Source organism: Rhinolophus sinicus, linkage group LG18, assembly GCF_036562045.2.
Source record: "Rhinolophus sinicus isolate RSC01 linkage group LG18, ASM3656204v1, whole genome shotgun sequence".
In the NCBI taxonomy this organism is placed as follows: domain Eukaryota; kingdom Metazoa; phylum Chordata; class Mammalia; order Chiroptera; family Rhinolophidae; genus Rhinolophus; species Rhinolophus sinicus.
The window spans coordinates 17,702,098-17,722,659 of NC_133767.1; the positions used below are offsets into that span (position 1 = coordinate 17,702,098).

Sequence of the window (20,562 nt, forward strand, 5' to 3'; positions counted from 1 at the left end):
GAGGGGGGAGGTACAAGAGGGACTCTGGCGGGAGGAGGGACGGGGGAGCCACCCAGCCGTCGGAATCGTCCCAAGCGCGAGACCCCTGAGACGGCCGCTGATTGGCTGACGATGGCGCAGGTGGTGGGCGCGCGGGAGACAGGGCGGCTTCTCTCCCCCCAGTTCAAAGATTCCACCCCCCCTTCCCTCCACCAGCAGCCGTTATTTCGCGCGCACGCGCACAAAACCGCTGTTGTTGACGAACGGGAGAATAGGGGTGCGCGCTCCGGGGGTACGGATGGGGCGGGGCCAAACAGCGCGCGCCCGCCTAACGGTCGTCGTCCTCGTGCTTCCGCGTAGGCTTTTTGTTTCCTATCGGCCACCGTCTTTCCCCCTCCAGTGGTTTATTTACAATCTTGTGCTGCCGCTCGTGTCCCCAAAGATGGCGGCCGGAGGAGTTAACACACGGGGCTTGGGGCCCGTCCCAAGGGCAGTTGTATCCCGGCCCCGCCCCCAGTCTCAAGAATCAGGCTGAAGCAGCGGAGTTAAAACTGTATTTATGTCAGAAGCGGTATTACAAGGACTTAAAAAAAAAAAAAAGTGAAGAGCGGAGCCGGTAGTCAGGAGGGACCGCAGCACTGGCTCGCCGCGGCGAAACCCAGGATGTTCGCCTGCAACGAGGCAAGGGGAGAGCGGCGTTAGCGGCAGGGCGGGGCACAAGCCGGGGGAGGGGCCGAGCCGGGAGCTCACCTTCAGGAACGACTCCAGCTGTTTCCCTGACAAGACTTTCACTCGTTTCAGGTCCTCCACCTGGCCGGACAGCAGTAATGGGAAAGGGGTGTAGGGGGTACCAGGCTCCTTTCCCCCACATCCAACTGTTCCAGGCCTGCCTTCCACGGGCCATTACCTGGCTGAAGGGGCCGTGGAGCTCCCTGCAGCCCACGATGAGCTGGGCCGTCTTTTGGCCGATGCGCTGCAGGCTTTGCAGATCCCGTGCTGAGCCTTCGTTCAGCAGCTGTAGTATTTTTTGGCGCCCGTGGGCCAGTAGCCCCGAGCTGAGCTGTAGCTCCCAGCAGTCCTCGGCCTTCTCCTGAGGCCCTGAGGCATCCACGTGCTCCAGCTAGGAGGCAGGACCAGGTGAGTGACCCAAACAGCAGTTTGCTGGTCAGCAAACATACCGCAGCAAACCGCTGACTCCTGCGGCCAGCAGCCTCCTTCCCCGCCCTCTCCAGCCTCCCTGCCTCCAGTTAAGTGTCTGTCAAAAACCCTTCCCCTCTGGCCACTGAACTCCTTTTACCCAACGTGGGGAACAATGGTAATAGAGTTGCTGTGAAGATCGAATGAGTGAATGCAAAGCACACAGTAAGCTTAAATCTGGTCCCTCATTTCTGAAAAAGAAAATGTTGCCTTTCACTCCAGGAAAGCACATAGAGGGTACTCAAGAAGTGGCACCTCTCCCAACAATACCATCTCAGTTTTTTGGGAATTCTTCCAGTGTTGTTTTATTTCTTGAGTGTTGAGTCATGCTTTCCTGTGTGGGCTCCTAAGCTTGTAGGGGGCAGGACCCAGACTACACACCCTCCTAGTGAGTGTGAGACACTAAGGGTGAGACATCAGGAAGGAAGAAAAGTAACAGTAGACAACCACTCCGCCCAGGTACTCCTATCTGCATTTCACCCTAAGTGCCCTTTGGAAGAGATGTAAATAGCTAATAAATGTGACAGGCTGTGAAGCGCCAGGGCCAGTGCTCTTCCCACGAGTCACACTGTCCCTTACTTCTAGGCTGTACGTGTAGCCTAAGCCTCCAGCTGCTCTCACCTTTCTCTTGCGGTTTTTCTTCAGGATATGGATGTCGGGATTTGGGGATGCTGCCTGTTCCTGAACTGAAAGCAAGAATTGGGAACTGGAGTCATTACAGAAGTCCCCTGTCACCCTCCCTGGTAGCCACTTGGCTCTCCATTTGATTCCCCAGTTCCCCTCCACTGTTGTGTTTCCACATGACCTTTCTTTCGTATCCACCATTTGAAAGGAATCTCCATTGGTCTTCCATGACGATCAGTCGTGCACCTGTCAGTCTACCCCCTGTACTAAGCACCTGAGCCACAGCATTAGCTCTCCTTCAAGCCTCCTCCTCCTCCTCCTCCTCGCTCCCGAGTTGGTTCGGGGGAGGACAGGAGTGACATAAGGACTGCCCCTCCCAACACCTCCCTCCTGAGGGCTCAGTGACCTGGGCCCTCCTGGCCCCCAGAGCCAAACTCACTCAGTTGTAGAGGTATCACCACGGCCTTTTTGAGGGGCTTGGCCACTGTGACCCTGCGGCGGGCAAGGGGTAGGAGCATGGTGGGAGAACAATTCTCTCTCTCTGTTGGGTCCACAGCCTCCTGGGCCAACTCCTTGGCTTCCAGTTCTTTCTGCTTCATCTTAAGCCTCTGATGGGAAGGATCAGGGAGAGAGGTGACTCAAAACCAACGTCAGGGCACCTTGAAAGGACAGTGGATTAGCAAAGAGTGCAGGACTCCGAGGCCCCAGAGGGCAGGCTGGGGGCCAGTGAGAGAAACCTCCAGGAGGCAGCTGGACCGCAGCATAATTAAGGGCTTGCTAATGATCAGGGCTGCCCAGAGGTGGAACAGCCTCTCTGAAACATGGAAGGAAGTCCTAACTTTACTTGAGCTGAGAATTTTTTTCCCGCTCCCCTCCTCACGTCTTAATTATTTGTCAAAGTTCAGCCATGTTCAGGATATTCAAGCAGAAGCTGAAACACCAGGGAGTCCAGCGTTGGGTGAAAACTGGATGCTGGTCCAGCCTTTCAGAGTCCTCTATCTGAAGATCCTCGATTGTGTCTAAAGGCCAATAGGAACCCCCACCCCCACCTCTCCAACACTTACTTGAATCTCCAAATCCTTCTCTTCCACTGTCTTCATAAGCACCATCCGCTCTCGCCTTGGGGTGCTCAGCAGAGGGGTCCCCTGCGTCCCCTGGGAGCCCAGCAAACGGTCCAAGCTCAGGAGGCGTTCCAGCATGGCCGGGTCCATGCTACTTAGCTTCTGTAGAAGGCTGAGCAAAGAGGTTACTCCCCACCTACCTCTTCTCTCATCAGCCCTCATCATGCCTTAACCTGCTGTATTATGTGCTTCCAAAATGCTGGTGTTAACTTGTTGGACAACTCTGGGCAAGTCACCCAGACTCTGGGTGGAGTGTGGGGGTCTCAGGGATACCAGATCAGATAAGAGCAAGCATCTAACGAACACCTGAGGGCCAGGTATTTGGGGCCTGTGCGCCTGTCCGTGGAGGAGCAGTCAGGGAAGCTTTGCAGGTCACATTCAGCAGGGCTCTGAAAGCCAGCGAAGACCTCAGTGCTGCCCTTTCCCCTGACTTCATCTGAGCACAATAATGGCGGACACTTGTTCCTTCCCTCTGGACTCTGTCCACCCACGTCTGATCTGTCATCACTCAAAGTCGGCTGGATGCCTCCTTTCCCATGATGCCCGCTTTGGCTGCATACCTTCCTTCCTACAGTCTGAGCTACCTCCTCAGAGACGGGCTGCCCTGTCCTTTGTGTGCAGATGCCTAGGAAGAATAGGGTCTGAAAATGTGGGTTAACATCAGAAGCCATTTCTCCCTTCCTGGCTTCCCCTTATTGCCCTGTGTGTACTACCTACCCAGCCTCATCTCCGGATGCCCCATCTTATTTCTCTTCTGAAACATGAGCCCGAGATCAGGGTCTGTCTCGGTCTGCTGTCCCATCTCTGAGCCCCCCTCCAGAGTGCCTGCCAGGTCACATGTAAGACAAATATGCGAGTACGTGTGTTTACTCTGGGTTTGTGCACACAGGATAGGGGACTGCTGACCAGTGGCTTGGGAAGGACATGATGGAAAGATGGGCTTGAGTGAACAAGCACCTTTTCATGTATGTCTTCTTTCCTCAACTACAACAGCCCCTGGGCCAGTGTGCACTAATCCCTGGCCGCCTCACGTCACCTGTGCGCAGGAGTCGTAGCACGTACAGTGTAGAGAGGCTTTATTTGGGCTCAGGGTAGAAACAGGGCAAAGTTAAAACTGCCACTGGCTCCTTGGAGTTAGAGACATAGAAAGCAAGGCCACCAAACAGGTGACCGGAGGATTAGTGCAACTGGGCCATGAGGAGGGATTATCAGAATGGGAGGGAGCGGGGGGAGGGCAGCCACACAGAAGGGTCTCAGAGAGGCTGTTTGGGTGGAGGGTAGTAGCAGGGCAATGTCAGGACAGCAGCTGGCTCCTGGGACAGTCATGGAGGGGCTGGACTCGAACACACAGACTGAGAGGCCTCAGTGAGACATCTCATTTCATCTCCTCCTCGTCCCTTGTCCTCTGGACCTGACATACCCTATCCAGGTTAATCCTTGAGCCAGAAGCAAAAGTGCTCGACCTTGAAACAGCTGGCCCTAAATGGGAGGTTTGCTGACTGCCTAAAGGGATTGGAAGTGGAGAGGGAGGTGGCTGGGTGCTCTCGGAGGAGGCCTCCCTCAGGCCCCAGGCAGCCACGCAGAGCAGGAACAGGCTCAGGTTCACAGCTCAAGGATGTGACAGGTTGGACCCCCTGCTGCTCTGCACCCAACCCAGTCCTCCCATCCGCTGCTCACCTGAATTTCTGAGAGGCAGAAGCTGGGGCTGCTGGCGACTCAGGATTCCCAGTCTTCTCTTCCTCCGGGCCTCGGGCTTTCTTTGCCTCTGAAGGGCCTAGTTCTTTCTGAGACAGTTTAACAGGTGCCAAGACTACGGAGAGATGGGGTGACAGGTGTCAGCTTCTGTGGTACTGCTGGGTGGATTCAGCAACCCCCAGCTGCCCAGGCCTTTCCACTCCCGCCAGCCCTGCCCTCACCATGAAGCTGGAGGCTCTCATTGGTAAAAGGTCGGTTGATCACTTCCTTGGACCTGGCAGCAAAGTTGAGCGCAGAGAGCGTGTCTAGGTAGAAGCACCGCTCGGGGGCGATGTTGGCGATGAGGATGCTGTGGGCGGAGCCACCCAGAGAGTCCTGAGGGCGGGGTGGGTGGGCAGGAGCGCCATCAGAAGCCCCGCGGCCATGCCCAGGCTGCAGTTCCCCACCGCCACCCGCCCCAGCAGGCCCAGGAATCTCCTCCTCCAGCCCTTTTGCCCTGCGATGGTAGCTGGACCTGCAGCAGACGGGTGAGCTTGCTGTCGCGGTAAGGCACGCGGGGGAGGCCCTGGTGCAGCGCGTCCACCACCTTGCCCAGCACGAAGAGGGACGTGTTGATGGCCCCACTCTCCTTCAGCCGCAGGCCCTTGTTGCCCGTGCGCCGGTTGTCCTCCGAGCCCGCCAAATCAATCAGGTAGAGCTTCCCCTCCCGCTGGCGAAACGGAGCCAAGCGTTCCCGCTGGTCCACCTGGGGTAGGAGTGAGGGTCCCGGCTCAGCGCAGGCGCGGGGCCTCCCAGGACCTCCCCCGTCGGGGCCTCACCTTAACCAGGAGCACGGCGTGACTGCGGGAGGAGCGCTGGTTCAGGCGCGTGGCTCCTACAGTCCGGTTCCGACTGGCTGGCAGGAAGTGCCGCTCGAAATCAGCGAAGCTGGTGATGGGCTTGTGTGTGAGGCCGGGGATCAGGATGTTTCCTCGGCAGTCCTCGCGGATCACCAGGTCTCCGGACGCAGGGTCCAGGAGGTCCAAGACCTGTGGGAGCAGGGAGAGGTGGGCCGCTGTTCCAGACGCAGGCTGCTTACTTCCTGGGGATAAGTCTCCTTTTCTCAGCTGGATTCTCAGTTGTACCATGGGCTACCCCACCTTCTGCTTTCCAGGTCTTGGCTCCTTGCTGGAGCAGAGCTTTGTGTTCTAGAACTGAGTCGTATTTTGACCCTTTGTCTCTTCCCTCCCCAGCCAGAGCAGGGCCTACCTTTTCCTGGTAGATCTCTAAGTAAGACATGGTGACCGACAGGGCCCAAGGCCGGCCCTCTGCGCCCTCCTCCCTTGTGAGCTGCAGCAGGTCCATGAGAGCCCGGGGAATCACTCCAGGTTGCTCTGGGCTGCCCAGCATCGTGTGCGTCTTCCCTGGGGGAGGAGTTGAAAGAGCTGTGAGATGTCCCTCTGCACTGCCGAGCCCTCTCTGGCCCACAGCTGTTCCCCGTCTGGCTCCCTCACCTGCCCCTGTGGGCCCGTAGGCAAGCACGCTGGCATTCTGCCCTTCCAGCAGGTGCCTGAGGATGGGCTGCACTGATCCTGTATAGACGTCCTGCTGAGAGCTCCGCTCCCCGTAGAAGGCATCAAACCTGTGGGCAGGAAGAAGGGCGGGAATTAGTGATGGTTCCAGTCTCACCCAGGCCTAGACGACAATACTGGCCTCAGATTTAAAAGTCTCTATTCTCCCTCCCCCCCCCCCTTTTTAAGGAGGGCACAGCTCACAGTGGCCCATGCGGGGATCTAACCGGCAGCCTTGGTGTTATCAGCACCACGGTCTAACCAACTGAGCTAACCCGCCACCCCCTCTATCCCTTTTCTTACACGAGAAAAGCACCCACCTGTCCCATCCCAGTCCCTGTACTGCTGTGAGGAATAAGACAGAGATGAGTCTGCTGTCCCTGCTCTTGGGAGTTCTGCAGTCTAGTGAGAGGGAAGGTACCATACTTTGCTGTGATTCAGGAAACAAAGATGAGAATGCACTAGCAGGAGTAACTGATTCTGCTTGAGGAAGGAAGATTTGGCCAGAGAAGAGAAAGGTACTCCCCGTTATCAAACACAGCACACAGACAAGACGTGGGATGAAGGGGCGGCCTTCCCAGTCCTTCTCTCATCGCAGCACATGTCAGGTAATGGAGTAACAGAGGCTGCAGCTGCTGGCCAGAGGAGCCCCCACACACCTGCAGTCCACTCATGCACTCTGGTGGAGGAGCCGTGGCTGAAGCCACAGCAAGGATCAGTGTAAGGGGAGCAGGCATGACAGGTGGGTGAGGCGCAAAAGCAACTCAGGCCCGACTGTCAAGGGCCTGGAACAGGGTGGGAACACATTGTGTAGAAAAAGCCAGACAGTAAATATTGGTGGCTTTGTGGGCCACATGGTTCCTTTCACAGCTACTCGATTCTGCCATTGCAGTCGGAAAGCAGCCACAGACTATATGTAAATTGATGAGTATGGTTATCTTCCAATAAAGTTTTCTTTACAAACTCCTGGTCAGATTTGACCTGCAGACTGTCGTTTGCCACCCCCTGGCCTAGAATGACAGGGCAAGGAGTCTGCATTTTAAATCTCCAATGGCATTTTAAAGCAGCCGCCCTTGTGAGGTCTGTCCCCCAATCAGGGTTGGTTGGCTGCTTTAGGTTCCCCCAACCCTTCCCACACCTGCTCCAGATCCTAGTTGGGGCTCCCCTGTCACCTCTGCTGCTCCTTCCCTACTTTGTGCCTATTTCCCCCACAAGACTGTGAACAGTAATGTATGTCTGATTCGGCCTCCAGTCTCTGCCCAGTCTCCTGGAGGGGACCTGTCACAGTGGGCAGCTGTGCACGCTTCCTGAACAAATGAAGGTGGAGCGAACAACGCTGTGCTAAGGAAGGAAGGGGCAAGGACCCTGAGGAAGCAGCTCTGAGAAACTGGGCACTGGATCATGTGAGCAGGCCTAGGAAAGGGGTGGGAAGGAGGCGTGGCCAGAACCTTACTGGTATTTGAGAGTCTCCTGGTGGTTCCTCCAGTTGGCAATCTCTAGAGAACAACTGTCCAGGCCCCGTACACAGGGGGTGTCATCTGCTCCAGCTGTCCCATCCACAAATGGCCGCAGTCGCACAGCCACTCTTACTCGAGCTGGAGGCGGCCGCCGGCCAGCTCCCACCTTGCTTAGCCGACAGCGACCAGCTCCTGGAGAAGAGAAGGTAAGTTTTGGCGTGGAGAATGGTGTAGCACAGTGGAGGCAGGGAGCAGCTTTGCTGAGAGGCAAAGGCAGGAGAGTGGGAGGAGGAGGCATTTGATGGAGCTGAGCTCTGAAGGGTGAACAGGAGCGTGCAGGAGCTCCTGGCAGAAGGAATGGCACGTGCAAAGGTGTGGAGGTGTGATCCCCGGAGAAACGGTGAGGCAGGACTCTGCTGTGTTGGTGAGGGCAAGCAGAGAAGAGCAGGACGGGAGACAGAGACGAATCAAGCACATGGTCGCAGGCAGAGTGTGGTGGAGGGAGTGGAGGAGGGAACCTACATACAGGACAGGGACTGAACCAGGCCACCTGGTACTCAGCAAACATTACCATTCATTAAGCAATGCCCACATGCCAGGCACACTACTCTTCATGGTGTCCCCGAGAGATAGGTTGTCAGCCCCATTCTCTCAGGGAAGAAGCTCTTATGAGCACGTTGGTGTTTTACACCTGGGGCCACGTGGCCATTACTTTATCTCGTACCATATTGTCTTGTACATTTTGTCTTTTTGCTTTTGTCTTTCTGCTCTTCAAAGGAGGAGTAGGCAGAGCAAAAACAATACAAAACCCCAGCATCGTAGCAAACTAGAAACCCCCATAACCAGGGGCAAGGGAGACCAATGGGAGGCGAGTGGCCACAGCTCATTTCAGGGGATGCTCTTTCCACTATGGCCATGCTGTGAGTGTCCCCACGCTTGGCCTCAGTTCCTTCCCTGCTCCACAAGTAGGTCCCACAGGGTGTAGACTATAATATGTACAAAAGTAACCTGGAAGATCTAGTTAAAATACAGATTTGGCTTCAGTCCCTGGGGTGATGCCTGAGAACCTGCATTTTTAGCAAACTCCCAGGTGATGCTGCTGCCACTGGTGGGACACACCCTGAATTGCCACCATGTCACAGACCAGCACCTCGCAGGGTTGTTCTAAGGATTAGAAGACAACATTTGCCCCCCACCTAAAACCAGTCAATGAACTGCCTGACTTTTCTGTGCTTCTGTTTCTTTTTTTTTTAATTGGGGAATATTGGGGAACAGTGTGATTTTCCCAGGACCCATCAGCTCCAAATCAAGCCGTTGTCCTTCAATCTAGTTGTGGAGGGCGCAGCTCAGCTCCAAGCCCAGTCCCCATTTTCAATCTAGTTGTGGGGGGAGCGCAGCCCACCCTCCCATGCGGGAATTGAACCGGCAACCTGTTGTTAAGAACTTGCGCACTAACCAACTGAGCCATCGGCCACCCTAGGCTTGTATTTCTTACCTGGGGTTTATAATACATACTTACAGGTAAATCACACACTCACACACATGCCAAACTGTTAATGATGGCTTTCTCTTGATGGGGATCATGCAGGTTTATTTTCTGTTACCCAGTTCTGTAATGCTGTAATGTATGCATTAAAAACAAATAAAAAAGACACTGTGGACATCTTTGTTTGGAAGGGATACATTTGAGAGGCAGCCCCCAGTCTCTTTCTGTCCCAGCTCAGTTTGCAAAAGGCACTGACATGCACTCCTCTATTGTAGGCTTTCTTTTCAGTTTGCTTTCAATAATTAAATCTAAGTCATTTAAAAAAAAAAAGATTGAGTTATTTTTATCATGAGAAACCACATGAAGATAAAACTTAAAAAAAGCCTTTTTTTTTTCTTAGTGAAAAAATTTTATATTTAGACTTAGCCAGCTGGACTCAGTGGCTAAGTCTAAATATAGAATTTTGTAGGCAACATCCAAAGCCTCCTAGGCAGGAGCCGGTGGAACATATGCCTCCTTCTCTCCATCAGGCTGATCAGGGTGATGGGGCCCCACGACAGTGTCATGGGGCCTCTTCACAGGCCGTTTGATCTCTGCTTGATGGCCTTGCCATCCACAGTGAACGCAAGTGTGTTGCTGCCTTCTGTCTTCTTCATAGCTGACTCTCCACAGTCAGGGAGAACGTGAAGCTTGTTTCTCCAGGGATGCTCTTCCGAGGGTATTTGGGCTGCCTCCTTTGCTTTTGGCACCATCCTTCGCCTCCTTATTTTTGAGAGAACTGAATGAACTGAAAACAAATCTTCTGAGGAGGGTGTTTCTCTATTTTATGTTGGAGGATATTATACTCCTCACAGCAAAATTCAAACCTAGATCTCTTCACCTCCAAAAATGTGCTTTTAATGAGGATACCATATTGCCTCCCTATTATGTAGCAACTAGTAAAGTTCTTGGCTAGTCGCTCTGCCTCTCCTTTTCACTGGTGGCAGCAGCGGGTTGTTGGGAGCCATAGGCCTCCTAGAAGGCAAGACGCTGGCAAGTGCTGGCCAACACAGAAAAAGACAAAAAGATAGACAAACTACCCCTGGAAAGAATCCTGCACATAAGAAGTAAGGCAGATGGCCTGTTTCAAAAACAGGGCCTCTGTTCCTGCATCTGACAAACGAAGCTAATTATACCATTTCTCACTTGGTGGTTTACAAAGTACTTGGGCATCTAGTTTTCATTTGATGCTCATGGCAATCCTGAAAATCAGTAGCAAGCAAGTCGAAATCTGCAGGTGTACCTGTGCAGATGAGAAAACTAAGGCACAAAGTGGTTCACTGACTTGTCAAAAACAGGCAAGGAGCCTCTTCTTGACTATCTGTTCCAGGTTTGTTTGTTTGTTTGGTGAGAACAAACAACAATGGCAGATACAGAAGGACTTAAGAAAGCTCAGTGATCAATACACGGGGAAGTCTGGGGTGAAGTAGAAAGAATGTAGACTCTAGTCAGAGCTGAATTTAAATTCCAGTTCTAACACTTAGTAGCTTGTGAATTTGGGCAAGTGACTTAGTATCCATGTTCCCTGGTTTCCTTGCCTATAAAAGGGGTGGGGTGGGCCTTAGAAGGGCTTACTGATTAAAAGAAGTAACATGTAAAATTCCAACACAATAACTAGCATATGGTAGGTAGGTTCATTATTCAAGTTAAGAAAGCCTGGGTTCAAATCCCAATTCTGCCACTTACAACTAACCAAATAATCTAGGAAAATGATTTTCTATTCCTGTGCCTCAATTTCCACACCTGTAAAATGGGAATACATAGAAATACCTACTCGCTGGGTTGTTAACGTAGTAAATAATTTAATTCATAAAGTGCTTAGAACAGCATTGGTACTCAGTAAAAGCTTAGTGTTTTATTTTATATTCATCCCCCATTTTCCAAATGAGGAAACCTCAGTATAGCGAGGCTAGCTAACTTGCCTGTGGTCAATAGCCAGCTAGTGACAGAGCTTCAAAGAAAGGTCTAACTCCAAGGTTCATTATGTGAATCCACAGGCCGTCTCAGGCCTTTCTTCATCTTTGGGCCTTAGAGTCTGAGATGAGCGAGTTCTACCTATCAGCGCCGTGACCTTGGGAAGGCTTCTCAATGGCTTCAAGCTTTAGTTTCTCTTTATAAAAATAACAGTATCTCAACATATATGTAAAAATAATTACAGTACCCGCATAAGATTGTAAGGCGTCCGAGAAATAATGTGCACACAATGCTCAGCACAGCGCTGGCAGCAAGTACGCAGTAAGTGTTAGATATTGTTATCATTATTATACTTTTACTGCTCACTCCTCACGGCAGCCACCACCGCGTGTCCCCGAGAATAAGACCCAGCCGGACAATCAGCTCTAATGTGGCTTTTGGAGCAAAAATTCATATAAGACCCGGTGTTATATTATATATGATATTAGACTGGATCTTATAGTAAAATAAGACCAGGTCTTATATTAATTTTTGCTCCAAGAGACTCATTAGAGCCGATTGTCGGGCTAGGTCTTATTTTTGGGGAAACACATTAGCTTCTGCCCTCAGCAGGGTCACCAATGACCTCCTTGCTGCTACATCCAGTAGACGGGCTCGGTCCCCACCCTATTTGACTTTCCGGCAGTATTCAACACCCTTGGTCTGCTTTCCTTTGGGAAATACTTTCAAAGAAATATTTCCATGCCACCCACTAGCTCTCTGTGCACTCTGCCATTCTTAAGAGTTTTTCCTAGGCTCCTTCTATCCTCTCTTTAGACCAGGGTCGCTCAATTTTGGCACTATTGACATGTTGGGCTGGAAAATTCTTGTGGTGGGGCTGACTGGTGCATTGTAGGATGTTTAGCATGTGCTAAACACATATGCCAGTAGCATTCCATACCATCTACCCTCTAATTATAACCAAAAATGTCTCCAGACAAATGGCCCCAAGGGGAACAAAACAGCCCTGAGTTGAGAATCACTACTCTGTTTCATTTCATGGGCATGGTCACATGTTCTCCTGGCTTTAAGGTACCACGTAAAAGCAGATGACTCCTCAATGACACCTCCACACCAGAGCGCTCTCCTTTGGATCCACATTCCCAGCTGCTGCCCTGACACCTTCTCTTAGTAGTTGGCAGGTACTTCAAACTCCACCCACCCTATTCTGACCTCTTCCCCGTCTCTCTGCAACCTCATTCTCCCATGCTCTCTAACATAAATGAAAGGAGCCAACCCCAAAGATGGGAATCTTTAACTCCACCTTCTCTCATCTCCCACATCAGTTATTCACTAACATCTGTCAATTCTACCTTTTTAAATGCATCCACTTCTGTCCCCACTGCACAATCTTTGCCACACTCATCACCATCTCAACAGTCTCCCACCTGGTCCCACGCCCCTCCAATCATTCTCTCTCCACGTCGTCCCTTACACTGTAAGCTCCTTCCTTCAGTTCCCACAACACACAAGTTCTCTCACACCTCTGGGCCTTTGCACATGCTATTCTCTCTCCCTGGAATATCTTCTTTACCCCACCTGCTCCCCAAGTGACTGGGGTAAACATACCTTACTTCCTCTAAAAAACACCTTCCCGTATGAAATGACTGCCTCACGAAAGCTGTTAGGTGCACCCGTCACTCTCTTTAGCTCCTCCATCCAAGAACTGATCACACTGCACTGTAACTGCATATTTGTCTGTCTTTTCCATCTAACTGTGAACTCAGTGAAACCAGATCTTACTCTGCTCACCTTTCTATCCCCAATGCCTGGCACCGAGTAGGCTCCCAGGAAGTATGTGCTGAACAAATTAAGACTTGGTGAATAAAGTAACATGAAACATTTACTTGTTCGTTTCTTGTTTCCATCATCAAAGTGGCACACTGCCATTCTTGCCCCAAAGCTCCCAGTCCAAGAGAGGAGGGAGGGAGAGGCATGTAAACCACTGCTTACAGGACATGAGTCTCTCCCTTTCATAATAAAGCAACCTTGAGGTTGAGCGAAGCGAGCACTTATTTCTTCAAACTTTTCCCTTTCCCACAATTCCCATGTTTCATTCAACTTAATTCTTCTCTCTTCTATGATGAGGAAATTGGGCCAAAGAGAGCATCTTTGGCCTTTCTTTACATCATAAACAAGAAATCAATTGGTAGTCTTTTTGTTCTGCCAAGGCCTGACAAAGTCCTATCCAACCTTTGAAACGCACCTCAAATATCACTTCCTTAAGAAAATCCTCCCAGAATACCCAAGGGTTTACTTCAGATGCTGTGCTCTCTATAGCAGTTTATACATCTCTCCTTGCTTTTCCTGTTATATAAAGGTTGGACAATTAAGTTCGCGAACTTGTTGCACCGATGTTGCTAATATTTTTTAATATCAGAGGGATTATGAATTCGTACCAACTGGACAAACAGTTAACCACGTTTTCTATTTGGAAGTGCTGGAAAGGCTGCGTGAACAAGTTAGACGACCTGAACTTTTCTCCCACAATTCATGGCTCTTGCATCACGACAATGCACCAGCTCACACGGCACTGTCTGTGAGGGAGTTTTTAGCCAGGAAACAAATAACTGTATTGGAACACCCTCCCTACTCACCTGATCTGTTCCCCAATGACGTCTTTCTTTACCCGAAGATAAAGGAAATATTGAAAGGAAGACATTTTGATGACATTCAGGACATCAAGGGTAATATGACAACAGCTGTGATGGCCATTCCAGAAGAAGAGCTCCAAAATCGCTTTGAAGGGTGGACTAGGCGCTGGCGTCGGTGCATAGCTTCCCAAGGGGAGCACTTCGAAGGTGACCATAGTGACATTCAGCAGTGAGGGATGTAGCACTTTTTCTAGGACAAGTTCGCGAACGTAACTGTCCCATCTCGTATGTTTCTATGACTACCTACTGAAACGGACTACACGCATATAGGGAAGGGACCATATTCCTTCAAGCCTTTTTACCATCCCTACTAGGCACCAGACACAGTGGGTCTCGGAAGGGGAAGAGCAGGAATGTCATGATCACGTGCCTGGACAGAACGGTTAAGAACAGGGGCTCTGGAGTCAGACTGCCTGAGTGTGAATTCAGACCCCAGCATCTACGCCACCTACGCCTCCGTCTCCTCATCTGTCAAACAAGGACAGTAGGAGTGAACCACCTCACAGCACCAGGTGGAGATGAACCGCTTCATCACCGTCGGGGGCTTACGAGGGTGCCTGGCCGGGGTTCCCTGTGTTTGCCATGCTACTCAACAGCCCTGTTTCCCCACATTCCTGACAAACGGGACTCACAGACATGACTGCGGTGCCCCCGTAACTACTGACCAGAATTCAGGCTCCAGGAAGAGAGCAGAGACCAACGTAAACAAATGCTCACGTACAAGATGCCGAACGTCCTCCACGGCCTTTCCACCCCTAACATAGCATTGACCCCCACGGCTAGAATGAAAGGAAACAGCCCCTTACTTCCCTTTTCTGCTGTCCCCTCACACTCAGCGGCAGCCCGCCTGAACCTCGGCCTGTCCGCCTCCATCTCTCAGGGGTCTCCCCGGACCCCAACAACACGCGCTCCACAGGACTCCCCCAAACGCGCATCCAGCTCCCTTCTTTTCTGTCCTGACGGTGAGAGTGTGAAGCGCCTTTCTCTCGCTCACTCCCGTCACCTCCTGAGGAGGGGTCACCGGCCCATTTTACAGACAAAGACACTGAAGCCCCCAGAGGAAACGTGCGCTGGGCTCCAACGCGGCTCTATTGCCGGAACCGGGTTTCCACCCGACGGACAGCGAGAAGCACAGACGGAGCGAGGCGGGCCGACAAGCTGGCGACTCCCACACTTCCGTCTTTCCCCGCGCCCCACGCCCCTCGGGCCTGTCCGGAAAAACCCGCGGAGCCTGGACTAGACCCCGACGCATCACCCCACCAGGTTCCAGACCTCGGCACCCCGCCCGGGCCGGGCTCGCTCACCTGAGGTAACCGCCGCCATCTCGCGTCGCCTCCGCTGCGACGGGCTCCGGGCGTCCATTCCACTCCCTCCTTTGACCCGCCTCTCCCATTCGAATTTCCCGGTGCCCCGCCCACTCTCCCAGGCTCCACCAATCACAGCCAAGGGCCGTGGAAGTCACGGCTGCGGCGTGCACCTATCAGCCCTCTCGGGCTCGCCTCCGAGTCCTGCTCGCAAAAGGGTTCCCCGGCGGAGGACGCATGCGCGCACGTTGGCCACCCAGTCGTGACGTCAGGGCCCGCGCTCTGGCGCAAACTCAGGAGCCCGAGGCGTTAGCGACAGTGGCCGTAGGAGGAGCTGCTGAGCGCCGCCCAATTTCGAGGCGTAATTTTGCGTTAAGTGCAGAATTTTCGCCTCATTTTTTTCCCCTCCAGTAACTACAAATTTTCGTCCGAATCAAGCAGAGGGTGATCAAAGACACTTAATCGATTTATCCAAAAATTTCCCTGAACTGAATACACTTTTCCCTATTTTCGTGGCAGAAAAGGTGATTATAAGAATAAGGGACGTCTGGGGGCGATCTTTACTTTCTACCGTTTCTCGCCTCGGACGTCGTTTAGCGCCTGTGCAGCGGGGTCGTTTTGTGGGTTGCCGGGCTAGTGCCAGTCAGTTGTGCTTAACGTCTGGTGACTTCTGTAGGTGTGGTGCGCCCTGCTGCATTGTGAACAATCACGTTGTACTAACCTCTTGCTGAGCCCAAAGCCACTAAGTGAGATGCAGAAGCCAGGTGACATATGTGCCCCCTTAAGTCGCATGTCTGAGTCAAGGAAACAAGCTCGAATGTCCCGCACTTTGTAACTTGGCATTCAACGTGTCAGGAGTGAGCGATAAAAGCATGTTTGGTCTGGGTCCCAATTGGCTGTTAAGTATGACGTGTGATCAAAGTACATGGTAATGTTTACATTTTTAAAGAAATTATTACAGTAAAAGACACGTTGCCATTAATCCCCCTCAAAATACTCCCCCTTGCTTCGAACACACTTATCCCATCGTTTTGCAACTTTCTGAAGCTGTTCTGGAGGTACTCCTTCATGGGCGTCTTTAGTTGTGCTGTCATGTGTCTGCCTCGATGTCCTGAATCGATTCAAAACATTTTCCTTTCATGGTCATTTTGACTTTGGGGAAGAGCCAGAAGTCACACGGTGCCAGAGCTGGTGAATAAGGTGGATGAAGACACACCGTAATGTTTTTATTTGACAGAAATTGCCATACCAGAAGCGATGTGTGACACGAAGCCTTACTGTTGTGATCACAAAATACAGTGAATGCTGCTGCCGAGTGTCATCCAACAGAAAGGGAGGTATCTTCAATATGGGAAGCAGCGCATCGGAACCTTAGTAACAATGTGTGACAAATTTCAACTTGTTTGGTGCAGTCAGTTGGATGTGAGCTACAGTTGAGAGAAGGTGGGTGTGTTTTAAAGTGTGCCGTAAATCCTCCTCCATCATGACAATGCTCCGTGTCACACATTGCTCCTGGTATGGCAATTTCTGTTCAATAAAAACATTATGGTGTGTCCTCATCCACCTTATTCACCGGATCTGGCACCGTGTGACTTCTGGCTCTTCTCTGAAGTCAAAATGATTCAGGACATCCAGGCAGCCACGACAGTACAACTAAAGACACTCACAAAAGAGGACTTCCAGAACTGCTTCAGAAAGCGGCAAGAATGATGGGATAAGTGTGTGTAAAGCGAGGGGGAGTATTCTGAGGGGGATTAATGGCAACATATCTTCTACTGTAATAAATTTTTTAAAATAAATTTTATTGGGGAATATTGGGGGACAGTGTGTTTCTCCAGGGCCCATCAGCTCCAAGTAGTTGTCCTTCAATCTAGTTGTGGAGGGTGCAGCTCACTGGCCCATGTCGGAATTGAATCGGTAACGCTGTTGTTCAGAGCTGGTGCTCTAACCAACTGAACCATCTGTCGCCCCTGTAATGAATTTTTTTTATTTGAACATTCACCGTGCTGTTTGATCACACCTTATAGTTCCCTATACTTTCTGGAAACTTAACCAGGGGTGATCATCTCATCTTTGAGCTCCTCGTAGGGCCCTGGTTTAAACGTTATGTCCAACCTATTATAAAACAAAACAAAAAGTAAATTATAGTGGTTCTCCATTTTTTTGGCTTTGGAATCCTATTCTTAAAAATTGAAGCCCCAAAGTTCTTTTGTTTGTATGGGTTTTGTCTATCCATATTTACTGTATTCAAAATTAAAATAAATTAAAAATATTAATACACTTAAAAACTACAGTAACAAATTCATAGAAGCAGTAGATTAGCAGTTGCCAAAGGATGGTGAGGGGCTGGTGAATTTGGATTATTCCTAATAGACATGGAGTTCCTTTTTGGGGTGATGGAAATGTTTTGTATGTAATTAGAAGTAGTGATAGTTGCACAACATAATGAATATACTGAAAAACACTGAAGTGTAAATTTTGTGTTATGTGAATTTATCTCCATTTAAAAATCTGCCTCAAAATTGCAGTAACAAACACATCTCGTGTAAGTAACATTTTAATTTTTAAAAGTTTCCAAAGGAAAAAAAAAGCCCTCAAAAACAAACAAACAAAAAAACTAGAAGAGTGGCATTGTTTCACATTTTTACAAATCTAACAATGTCTAGCTTAAAAGAAAATAGCTGGATTCTCATACCTGCTTCTGCATTTGGTCTATTGTGATACCACATATCCTATAGCCTCTTGAAAATTCCACTATACACTCAAAGAAAAAGAAAAAAGGATGCAAGTGAAAAAAATCAAATGACATCTTCTTTTATTATGAAAATAGTTTTGACCTTGCAGACCCCCCCAAAAATGTCTCAGGGACCTCCAGAATTTCCTGGATCACACTTTGAGAACCGCTGAATTAAAGGACTGGCAGTTTGGTCTTCCCCTGCACTTCAGCAAGGACTGTTCAGGTTTTCAGAGTTGTTGCCAGTCCCCAGATATTTGGTGAGATGCCTGCCAGAAATCCTGGAAAGAGCACAGGTCAGGGAGTCAGGACTTCTACGGATGGATAAGTAGCTTAGGTGCAGGGCTTTGATGCCAGGTCACCCAGGTAGACAGCCTCCCTGTGCCTCCATTTCCTCAGCTGTGAAGAAGAGAATAATGGTTGAATCCCCTTCCTAGGCTTGGTTTAAGGATCTTCATCTGCCTCGTGGAAATTAAGGTTGTTAACACCTGACATTCGAAGAAAATAAGATAATTCAGTTCCCAATGTCTCGTTTGCTTGTAGTATGCCAGCCACTGTCCTAGGAGGTGGTAGAGTACCATGGTGAACTAGAAGACAGACGTGGTCCCCGTTTCCCTAGAGTTTATTTTTTGTGGGGAGAGGAGTATGGGAGTGGGTGATGGTGACAAGACAGTAAACAGAATTTTAAGGGAAGGGGGGAATCGAGGTCTGCATCTGCCTGGTGGAAACTAGGGTTATTAAATATATATATATTAAATATATATATATTTAAACTTCCAAACTAAACCCTTAAGAAGCGAAGGAGAGCAGAGGAAAGTAGAATATAGAGTTTGCGCCCTAAAAATTGCCAAGAGACTGGTGAGTGAGGCAGGTGATTCTGTCCTTCAAGCCTGGAGAGAATAAATGAGGGTCATCTAGGGTGAAAGGCACAGTGGCAGTGCCGAAGACGAGAGCGAGGCTGGAAAAGAGAGGACCCCACCTGGAGGGCCAGGTGGAGAAGGAGCCCTCAGATAATGGAGCACCACAGGTGGCCAGGAGGCCAGAGCCAGCCTGCCCATATGGACACCATTTTCCTTCACATGCGATTATGTAAGAGCCACGGGATGGGGGTGGAGGTGGGGGCACTACCCACAGGGGCCCAGCAGCACCCCTTTCCTGAGGGCAGTGAGGACTGAAGTAAGCTTTGGTGGCTGCCGTGCATGCAGGTTGGGTGTGCTCACTGGAATGATGAGGTTTGCTCTACAGAGGGTGTCGAGAAGACAAAAAAGAATAGTATAGTAACATTTAAAAGAAAACAAAATGTTGTAATCCCTAGCTCAAGGATTCTCAGAATGTGACCTGGGGGGTCCCTGGCCTCTACAAAGTTAAAATTCTTTTGTAATAACATTAAGATGTCATTTGCCTTTTCACTCTTACTCTCATAAGTGTCCAGTGTGTTCCACAGTCTATCTAATAAGTAATATCACAGTAGGTTGAACAGAGAATGGGCTAAACTAGATGATGACGCTAGAAGGTCCCCAAACCCCAGAAACTCAAAGACTCTTGCCCTACGATGTCTGTCAGATTCAAGTATAAAAAGGATTGAAGTGCTGACATATGTTACAACCTGGATGAACCTTTAAAACATGTTCAGTGGAAGAGACCAGACACACAAGGCCATGTTGCATGATTCCGTCTATATGAAATGTCTGGCATAGGTGAATCCATAGAGACAGAAAGTAGATGCGTGGTTACCAGGGGCTGGGAGAGAGGATGACTAGTGCCTGCTTAACGGGCACGGGGTTTCTTTCGGAGGTGAGGAAAGTATTCTGGAATTAGAGAGCGGTGATGGTTGCACAACCTGTGAATATACTCAAAACCACTGAAATGGCACACAGGGCAAATTTTATGTTATGTGACATATATCAATAAAAAAATTAGTGACATAATATTCCATTCCACGGACTTGAATGTTTAAAAGAAAGGAATTGTTATAAAAACAGGCTAGGTGTGTGTTTGTTTCTATAACGTTACTATTTCTTTATAACCTTTGTGCATATGTACCACATGGACATAACTTATCTTTGTCTAACTGGGAAGAAATGCCTCAGGACTGGGACCTAGAGTCCTGAAAATTCTTTCCAAAGCAGCTTTATGTTAGCCAGTCACTCGAATGCCTCCCATGAACTCTCACCAACCCTATGGAGATCTTCCCCATCTTGGAATGCCCTTCTTTGAGGATGGTGTTGGCAGCGTCGAAGCTGTGAGGCCGTGGTGGCTTCCTAAGGAGGGAACCCCAGTTCTGAGAGAGCTAAGCAAGAACACACAATGAGGTGAATGAAACTTGGGGAGTCAGGTGGGTTCTGGGAAAGAGCAAAGGATAATGACCCATGCCACCTACATACAGTGAACCGGTTCAGATCAAGAGACTGAGGTGCCCGCCTTTTGGTGCGATCTCAAAGCGGGGTGGTAAAGAAGAGAGGACGGCTGGAGAGTGGAACAGCTGGGGTGTTGGCAACAAGCCATGACGAGCCCTCAGCCTCAGAACCCCAGTTTGGGTAAACACTCTTAGGAGCTATCCTTGAAAACAGAGCTGGTGCAAGCTGGAATCACCTCCTCTTGATAAATAATGAAGAAAAGCCCAAAACGTTCACCTCTTTCCCCCGTCCTCCCACTCTACCCCAGATGGAGGTCCTAGCCAAGAATGAGAGTCCCACACCCGGAGTCAGAAGGGGATCGCAGCTGCGTGAGCGCACACACACAAACACACACACACACACACCCCAGGAG

At 50.3% G+C, this 20,562-nt stretch overlaps 1 protein-coding gene and 1 long non-coding RNA gene across 3 annotated transcripts; one reads left to right on the plus strand and one right to left on the minus strand.

Moving 5' to 3' along the window:
- The first annotated feature begins 20 nt into the window (after positions 1-20).
- LOC141569443 (uncharacterized) lies at positions 21-2,870 on the plus strand. The gene is made up of 3 exons (XR_012493062.1): positions 21-660; positions 781-1,116; positions 1,822-2,870. It is a non-coding gene; the product is annotated as an uncharacterized LOC141569443 (long non-coding RNA).
- Positions 482-15,177, minus strand: KIF22 (kinesin family member 22). Of its 2 annotated transcripts, XM_019754741.2 has the most exons (14): positions 15,060-15,177; positions 7,620-7,815; positions 6,110-6,237; positions 5,865-6,019; positions 5,435-5,644; positions 5,131-5,361; positions 4,838-4,991; positions 4,599-4,731; positions 2,865-3,033; positions 2,240-2,408; positions 1,798-1,862; positions 887-1,099; positions 730-789; positions 517-650 (listed from the first exon to the last, which is right to left on the minus strand). In XM_019754741.2, exons 1-14 carry the CDS (start codon positions 15,115-15,117, stop codon positions 600-602), a joined length of 1,992 nt encoding a protein of 663 aa, XP_019610300.1. In that variant the 5' UTR covers positions 15,118-15,177; the 3' UTR covers positions 517-599. The 2 variants fall into 2 exon arrangements, with proteins under 2 accessions (XP_019610298.2, XP_019610300.1); XM_019754739.2 differs by lacking the exons at positions 7,620-7,815; positions 15,060-15,177 and adding an exon at positions 6,487-6,793 and having other exon boundaries at positions 482-650; positions 730-1,099.
- Between the last annotated feature and the right edge of the window lie 5,385 nt (positions 15,178-20,562).